The sequence below is a fragment of the Lupinus angustifolius genome, chromosome LG11 (assembly GCF_001865875.1).
Source record: "Lupinus angustifolius cultivar Tanjil chromosome LG11, LupAngTanjil_v1.0, whole genome shotgun sequence".
NCBI classification, from domain to species: domain Eukaryota; kingdom Viridiplantae; phylum Streptophyta; class Magnoliopsida; order Fabales; family Fabaceae; genus Lupinus; species Lupinus angustifolius.
In genome coordinates this window covers 3,990,025-3,998,214 of record NC_032019.1, presented here as the reverse complement: position 1 = coordinate 3,998,214, position 8,190 = coordinate 3,990,025, and the positions used below count along the sequence as shown (strand labels likewise).

At 33.4% G+C, this 8,190-nt stretch overlaps 2 protein-coding genes across 2 annotated transcripts; one reads left to right on the top strand and one right to left on the bottom strand.

The window, feature by feature from the left end:
• On the top strand, nt 68–3,145 carry LOC109359310 (UDP-galactose transporter 1-like). The gene is made up of 5 exons (XM_019603925.1): nt 68–432; nt 1,113–1,362; nt 1,450–1,657; nt 2,195–2,426; nt 2,646–3,145. The coding sequence occupies exons 1-5, from the start codon at nt 322–324 to the stop codon at nt 2,880–2,882; spliced, it is 1,038 nt and encodes a 345-aa protein (XP_019459470.1). The 5' UTR covers nt 68–321; the 3' UTR covers nt 2,883–3,145.
• Nucleotides 4,315–5,937, bottom strand: LOC109359442. Its single transcript, XM_019604111.1, has 3 exons — nt 5,421–5,937; nt 4,847–4,968; nt 4,315–4,512 (listed from the first exon to the last, which is right to left on the bottom strand). Exons 1-3 carry the CDS (start codon nt 5,787–5,789, stop codon nt 4,356–4,358), a joined length of 648 nt encoding a protein of 215 aa, XP_019459656.1. The 5' UTR covers nt 5,790–5,937; the 3' UTR covers nt 4,315–4,355.

Here is an 8,190-nt window from a genome sequence, read left to right as displayed (position 1 = left end):
AAAATAGTGTTAAACCGAACATATATATTTCTTAGACGCAGTTTGAAATGATCCATGGTAGTGAGGCAAACAAACACAATCCCCATGGGGTGACAAAAATGCATAACATAAGATAGAGAGAGAGAGAAAGGAAGAAACATAAAAAATGCGAATGGACACGTTTATTCACAATACCGTAACAACACTAACAACACACAGAGAGCAACACAAATCACATTGAGAGTGGAAGAACCACCACCTTCTTCACACCGCTACCACCTCTCTCTTCCATCCTCTATCAATTCGAGCTGTGTTGTTTTCATCCGCATTGTGTTGTCAGTGATGGAAGATAGCATAATTTGCCACTGGAGCGTGTTCAGATCCCTTCTAGCAATCCTTCAATGGTGGGCTTTCAATGTCACTGTTATTATCATGAACAAGTGGATCTTCCAGGTTTCTCTCTTGCTTATTTTTAAATCTTATGGGTGTTTATGTAATTTTGATTTCAAAACCATAAGGAGTGTGGTATTAAAGTTATTATTATTATTATTATTATTATTATTATTATTATTATTATCATTGTTTTCTTGGTTATACCGTGGTTTTTCGTTTAATACATGAAGGCTTAATAATTTTGTGATCTCCGGAGTTTTGGTAAGATCCACCCCATTAACATGCTAAAGCCTGAAGCTTTAAATTCATATATTAAACCCTCACAATTAGGAAACGTAAGAAACTGTAATCAATCTTGAAATTCTATGTTTTTAGAGTTTATAGTTTGACGTTACCTCTTGATTCATTGCATTTCTGGCCTGTTCCAGTGCCAAAGTTGTGGTTTTCTGTAATGATCTATGTACCCTTGTGGTATACACTAACCCGCATAATGTTAGTTTCTCATAAGATATTAAAGAAAGTGGATAAAGAATGCATATACTGAGAGTGTATGAGTTTTATATACCGCCACTGCATCATCTATGTTTTTAGAGTTTATAAATCTTTACACCTATATTAGCTCTTAAATTAATTGTTTGGGCATCCATATTGGAGTTGAATAGTCTGGATTTTTGAAGCTTATTTGCTCTTGTATGGATTATGACAAATTCTTTGAATATAAATATTTTTTACTTTTGCAGAAATTGGAATTTAAGTTTCCCCTATCAGTATCCTGTATCCATTTTATTTGCTCGTCCATTGGAGGATATGTGGTAATTAAGGTGCTGAAGCTTAAACCACTGATACATGTTGACCCTGAAGATCGCTGGAGAAGAATATTTCCAATGTCATTTGTTTTCTGCATTAACATAGTGTTGGGCAATGTGAGCCTACGATATATTCCAGTTTCTTTTATGCAGACAATAAAATCATTCACGCCTGCAACAACAGGTAGGTTCAATAATTGGTTACATCTATGCCACTTGTTTAATGTTGAAGTTTCATGGACATTGTGATCTGATTTTGGCGAGTTTGCAGTTATTTTGCAATGGCTAGTGTGGAGGAAGTATTTTGACTGGCGTATTTGGGCTTCTCTTATACCCATTGTTGGAGGGATTCTTCTTGCTTCTTTTACAGAACTTAGTTTTAACATGTTTGGATTTTGTGCAGCCTTATTTGGCTGTTTGGCTACATCTACAAAGACTATCCTTGCAGAGTCTCTGTTGCATGGATACAAATTTGACAGGTGCCAATTTTATGCTTTGCCTTCCTTTATTGTTTGTATGTTTATATATTTTATGTTCTTTCTTTCCTTTCTCTCTGGAAATTTTCATGTGTAGGCTTTCCTGTTATTTATGGGTCTGTAATGCCCATTTCTTTTGGTGGACAACAGCTTTTTTGACCACTACAGTGACTCTATTCGTCCATTTATTTCTGGGTTTTGAAGAACTAGAGTTAGTAAATTCTTTATATTGGTGTTAAGAATTTTTTTGGGTGCTGGTAGGTTTGATCAGGGCACCTTCTAGCATCTATGATCAAATTCCATTTGGTGCTGACTGTTCAACATTTTTTCACCTGCATCCTTTAATACATCAATTTTAAATGAAAAAGAGAAGCGTTTTCATTAGGTAGATGGTGATCTTTATTATTCTCTTTATTGCTCGGATTTGTCTTAGTTATACTATACCTTGTTCTATTCTGTGCTTGTGCATGTTTCTCTGAATTGCTTTGGCATGTTTTGTCTGCAGTACATAGCCTAATTATTTGTGTTTTGTATTTGTAGCATAAACACAGTTTATTACATGGCACCTTTTGCAACCATGATCTTGGCGATACCTGCTATGTTACTCGAAGGCAATGGGATTCTAGAGTGGCTAAGCATTTACCCATATCCTTGGTCAGCCCTGATAATCATTTTGACCTCTGGGATTTTGGCATTCTGCCTTAATTTCTCCATTTTTTATGTGATTCACTCCACCACTGCTGTAACGTTCAATGTTGCTGGAAACCTTAAGGTAAGATCTATCAGGCAGATCACTTCAAGCCACCATGTTATTCAGCCAATGTGAAAATTTATAATGTTTCTTTGTCAATCTGTTCAATTCATGTATCCTTTAACAAAGTCGTTCATATTTTCCTTTTCCTGTTTAATACCCGGAGACACTTGACTATAATGTCGTAAAATCATAGTTATTGTGTGTTTCCTAATTAACATTAATCATGTTTTTGTACAGGTAGCAGTTGCTGTCCTTGTTTCTTGGCTAATATTTAGGAACCCAATTTCATATTTGAACTCTGTTGGATGTGCTGTGACTCTTGTTGGATGTACATTCTATGGCTATGTCAGACATAAAATCTCCCAACAGCCATCAGTTCCGGGGACTCCTCGGACACCCAGAACACCTAGGACTCCTATGAGTAAAATGGAGCTGCTTCCACTTGTAAATGATAAATTAGATGATAAGGTCTAATTGTTTGTCTAATTACTAAGTATGAGGTTTCTGCCATTTGGAAGGGCACTAATAGCAACAAAAAAATGTGGCCCAATGTATGAGGCAGGCTCCCACCTAGTGGGGTTTGAGAATGGTAGACGTATGTAGTTTCACCCCTGCAAGCGGACTTGCAGGTACAAAAATATAAGTGATTTTGGTTATTTGTTCTTTTAGATTACCCACGGTTTTCAATAGCATCAGGGTCTTCTGTAGTTTTTAATATATGGTTCCCTTTTACCCCTCAAACTTTGTTTTATTTGCTTCAGTTAAAGGTGTTTAGCCTCCAGTTTCCTACTGTTTTCTGATATGGATGATTGATAGTATATATTGCTGGTCGTTATTAGTATCATTATTATTACTGGTGTGCGATATGTAGAGTTTAACCACATTCTTATTTTAGAATTTTAAAGTATTAACACATATTTTATTTTCTAGAATTAAAATGTCTTTTTTATATCATATTTACTTTATATTATATTTTTTTGTCTTTATTAGAATATGCAACTTATAATTAATGTGTTTGAGATGGTTATATAGGATTATATAATTTTTTTAAATTAAAAAATTGAAAGGCAAAATAGGAATATATAAATTATATCATGGTGGTGGTTATATCATATTTTGATTTTATATGATATAAATATATAGTATAGATATAGATTACAACTAAGGTTCATGGCTTAAGTTATGTGGTTGCAGTTGAACACCAATACTGTATAGTACTGTGATTCAGTGGTTCACAAAAACAAAAAAGGAATAGAAATTTATTGAAAGTTCCACCAAATGAGACGAAATTTATTCGCATTGATTGTTAATGGTTCACTTGTATTTCAATTACAATTACCAAAAACGAAAAAGTGGTGGAATTTAATGCTCATGTAAGCGACTTCTTCTACCCAACTACATTGTGGTCCTTCATCTTTATATGGTAGTGGTGATAGTCCGTGATTGATATACATTTTTAAGTTTGGTTCTCTACTAGTATTTGAACCATCCATTCAATTTTGTAAGGGTAAAGAATCATCAAGACTAAAAAGGAACAAAAAATATTGGTCACAATAACTGGCAAGCAAGGTTTCCCATAATTAGATACTATGGATTTACCAATAAATCATTGATCTAGTGATATAAGACTCTCCTAGATGATCAGAATGACCAAAAGGTCAAAGATTCGTTTTCTGAGAGCAATACTTGTTGGGAGGGGCAATCACACCTCCAAAATGGATTAGTTCCTTATCAAAATGTGATAAAATACATTTAATAGTACCAAATAAAATACTATATACTTGAATATATCACAAAACACATTTAATCAGTACAAGGATGTTTTAGTTATAACATAGAACTAGTTACAGGGGTTTAGTACATAAATATTATTATTGCCTTAATTTTCCCAAATATCCAATTTATGGGATCTAAGAATCTAATTAGGTACTAAATTTAAAGTTATGATTAAGCCAGTAGCCAGAAGTTCTTTTGCCACCTTGTGCTGATAAGGTAGCCATTCATACCTTGACTTCTTTTCCTCACTCCTATTGTCAAGCACTCTGCATTGTTGATGCAATACTCAGTAAACTCCTCTGTGCTGCTACTACTGTTTCCACATAGGCTGCAAAAGTTAATGAGTTAAATTTCAAATACTGTTTCTTTAGCAGCAAATATAGAGTAGTAAAATTAAGTTTGAGAGGAATTAAATAAAATGATCCTAGCTTCTACTATCTGAACTTTTTCAGATTGAATGAAATGTGTGTTTTTTTAAATAACATAAGATGGAATGAAATCAAATATGATATAATGAATTGCAGTTTGGGATATGAAACAGAATGAGATAAAACTCACTAACATACCACTATTCCATTTCACTCTATTCTTCAGAATCTAAACATGGTCTTAAAAGTTGGAATTTGGAAATTGCTTTGAAGGATGGATGATTAGAATCTCACCAGCTAAGGAGAGAAGGAGGCTTCTTTTGGCTCAATACCAAGACAGATACATCTAGCTTCTTCACTTGGCTCATCACTGTGGCCAGTTTTGGTCCTTGGATTACAAGTGCTTCCACTTTCACCTTTGCAGAACAAGACAGTACCAATTTGATTATTCTTTATATAGGGATGAAACAAAAAAGGTGGCAATGGGACAAGCAAAGCTGAAACAACTGAACAATTCTCATGATTTCTCTGTGGAAAGTGAAAATAAAAAAAGGAAATAATGCAGGAAACTCAGACCCTTTGCTCCCTAAAGAAGAGAAAAGGTTGAAAAAATTGTGCAAAAGAAATATTAAAAAGGAAAAAAAAGGAACTTTTTGCTACCCTCTTTTTGAACACAGCCATGGACTTACTTGAATCAAGATTTAACAAGCACAATGAGTCAATAACCATCCTTCATGTCAATGAATGCATGGAAAGAAAAATAGAGAAAGAACATATATAGCTTATGTTTTCTCTATTTGACTTCTTGAAATGAAACTACAAAAGTAAAAGAGTAACATATTAATCTGACTCATATTCATGAACTTACCTCTGGCTTGCAATCTCTACAAAGTGACCCAAGATATTTGACAATATTGGTAGAACAAGAAGATTCAGAAGCCTTATGTGGAGGAACAACATGAAGCAGGGTTAGCAAATCACCCTTATTTGTGACATGAGTAAGTGCCCACATCATTGCATGCTTGGAATATGAAGTGTTGTCAATCACCACCATCACTCTCTTCCTAACTATTATCCCATTGTCCTCATTCTCATACATGGTGAATCCTTCCATTTGATTCATACTTGCCTCACCAACATGGCTATATTTGTCTTTACCATTCCACCTATTTGATGTTGATTTCCAAGTCTCCTTCATGCTGAACTGGTTTAACAATGTCTCTCTTGAACTTTGCATTGTCTCTTTGAACAACCCTTGTGTGTGTATATATGCAGAAAGAAGTGCACTATTACATGCTCATGAGATAGTACAAGAAAGGAGGATAGTAGGGTGCAGCAGAGGCTTAGTTTGGAAGGTTATTAGAGAGATAGAGTAGTATGATATTTCTTGATAATATAGGACTGTGGAACTTTTATAACACAATAGATATTATTTCAATGCCACATTTTATATGGACATTGTTCAAACAAGCATGCATGCATCAACTAAGGGGAGTTCATGTAACTTTAAGCAAAGGTGTTAGGTTCTTTCACATTCCTCATACACCTTTTATACTTTTACAACTTTTTTCAACAACTCAATTATATATTTTCTTTAGACATAATTTTGCTTAAACTAAATAGAGTCGCGATATAAAAGAGTATTTAATTAAGTGATTTGCTTTATGTGCAGATTCAAGTTTGACCAGAATCGGTGGCTGATTTTAGACTAAGTCAGGAGAGCTCAACTTAAAAGATTAATTTATCAGGTGGGAGAGCCTCGTAATTTAAGTACTATATTGAATTTGTAATTTTATTTAATGGGAGACTCCTATAACATGATAGTGGTTGTTTTGATGATGAAATAAAGGATCTCTATATGATCTTTTCTCATCTGTTCAGTTTCAGATTTTTTGTTGTACATTAGCACAATATTTTAACATTTTGTGTCATGATAAACTGGACATAAAGTGGTCCATCAGTAAAAAAATAACTTATCAGAATATGGTTGCAACTTTGAGTAGCCAATAGAAAAAGCAATTTTGTTATAAGAAAACAGGAATAAGAAATAGTAGTTCAACTAAGAGTTTTGTTAACTCAGTCCAGAATCTCAAAATATATATTTATATAGAAAAATATGAAATGAAGTAAATTAAAATTCATCCAAAACTTTACCAATTGTATAACTTATGTACTTATGTTAATCCTGTCCTAAGGATTGTTACATATGGAAGATTAATGAGAAGGTGTCAGAAATGAGATGTGGGACCCCGTGATTTGAGTCCCGGAAAATTTACGTGGATAATGTAGTTTGACTTCACTATCACATGTTTGCTATATGTTTTAAAATATTTACGAAAGTAGTGTATTTTTTAGGGAAATCGTGGATGGGATCCACGACTTCCTTCTCTCTCCATAGAAGTCGTCTACCCTAAACACGATTTCCATTGTATATTAATAATAAAATGCAATGGACCTCTAGGTTCTCATAAAAACCAAGAACCACTAGGCTACATAATATTTTTACTATTAATATGCAACGGAAATCGTGTTTTAGATACACGACTTCCATGGAGAGAGAATATGTCATCCCCAAAGTCGTGGATCCCATCCACGACTTCCCCCAAGTAAATTTTCCTTGATTCCCAGTTTTGTTTTGGGTGCTGCTATGCTCGAGCATGACTGAGAAAACAAGAGGGGTCCCCATCTGAATTCCAAATCATTGCTCCAAGGTACCTAGCTCAACCAATCAAATTACCTACTGTAATATTCAACACACACTCACAGAAACTACTACCCTTCAATTTTAACCCCTTTCCCACTCTTCTTTCCTGAATTTATCTAATGAAATTCAAGGAGACAAATACTTCAATTCTTTATATTTTTTATAACAAAAATATTATTTTATTATATTTAAAAAGATAAATTTGTCATGTTAGATTTTCTTTAGTTTTTTTAAGGATTTTCCTCTTGATCTATTTTATTACCTATATAATAAAAAAAACTCCCAAATGATATGTGTCAATCTCTCAAGCCCTCATGATGTGTCAACCTCTCATCAAAGCTAAAGGTCCCTCATGACATGTGTCAATCTCTCAATAACATGTGTAAATCTCTCAAGAACTCCCTCATGACATGTGTCAATCTCTCAAGCCCCCATGTAAAAGCCTATACAATATTAAAATATAATGTTACTATAGCAATATTAAAATAATAATATGAATCATAACATATAGTTTGTAGCTATTTTAGAGTTAAATAATATTTATTTTTGTACTAATCTTATTTTAGAATCAAATAATAATGAAATTATAAATTTATTGATGATTTTTTTGAACAATAGGATACTACTAACTATATCATGTTATGTATGTGTAAAAAACAATGTTGAGAAAGTCGAGCAAGATGTTAAACCAGTAGATGACTCATATTAAATTTATCCAATTTAAACCGTATGGTTTGACCGTATGGTTTATATATAATTAATAATTTTTAACAATATGAATGCACTGGTAACATATATGGTTTTAACCATACGAATGCACGAGCAACATACATATTCTTAATCATAAATGCATATGTAATATGTATTCTTAATCATGCGGCAAAAAATATCGTCCCGTGCAAATGCACGGATAACGTGCTAGTTAATAGAGAAA

Bases quoted from the DNA above. Each gene is read 5' to 3' on its own strand.
- LOC109359442 (XM_019604111.1), bottom strand. From the start codon at position 5,789: ATGCAAAGTTCAAGAGAGACATTGTTAAACCAGTTCAGCATGAAGGAG. The intron at 4,969-5,420 runs GTAAGTTCATGA...TGTTCTGCAAAG, and splicing joins GTAGAGATTGCAAGCCAGAG to GTGAAAGTGGAAGCACTTGT. The intron at 4,513-4,846 runs GTGAGATTCTAA...TAACTTTTGCAG, and splicing joins CCTCCTTCTCTCCTTAGCTG to CCTATGTGGAAACAGTAGTA.
- LOC109359310 (XM_019603925.1), top strand. From the start codon at position 322: ATGGAAGATAGCATAATTTGCCACTGGAGCGTGTTCAGATCCCTTCTA. The intron at 433-1,112 runs GTTTCTCTCTTG...TTACTTTTGCAG, and splicing joins TGAACAAGTGGATCTTCCAG to AAATTGGAATTTAAGTTTCC. The intron at 2,427-2,645 runs GTAAGATCTATC...GTTTTTGTACAG, and splicing joins ATGTTGCTGGAAACCTTAAG to GTAGCAGTTGCTGTCCTTGT.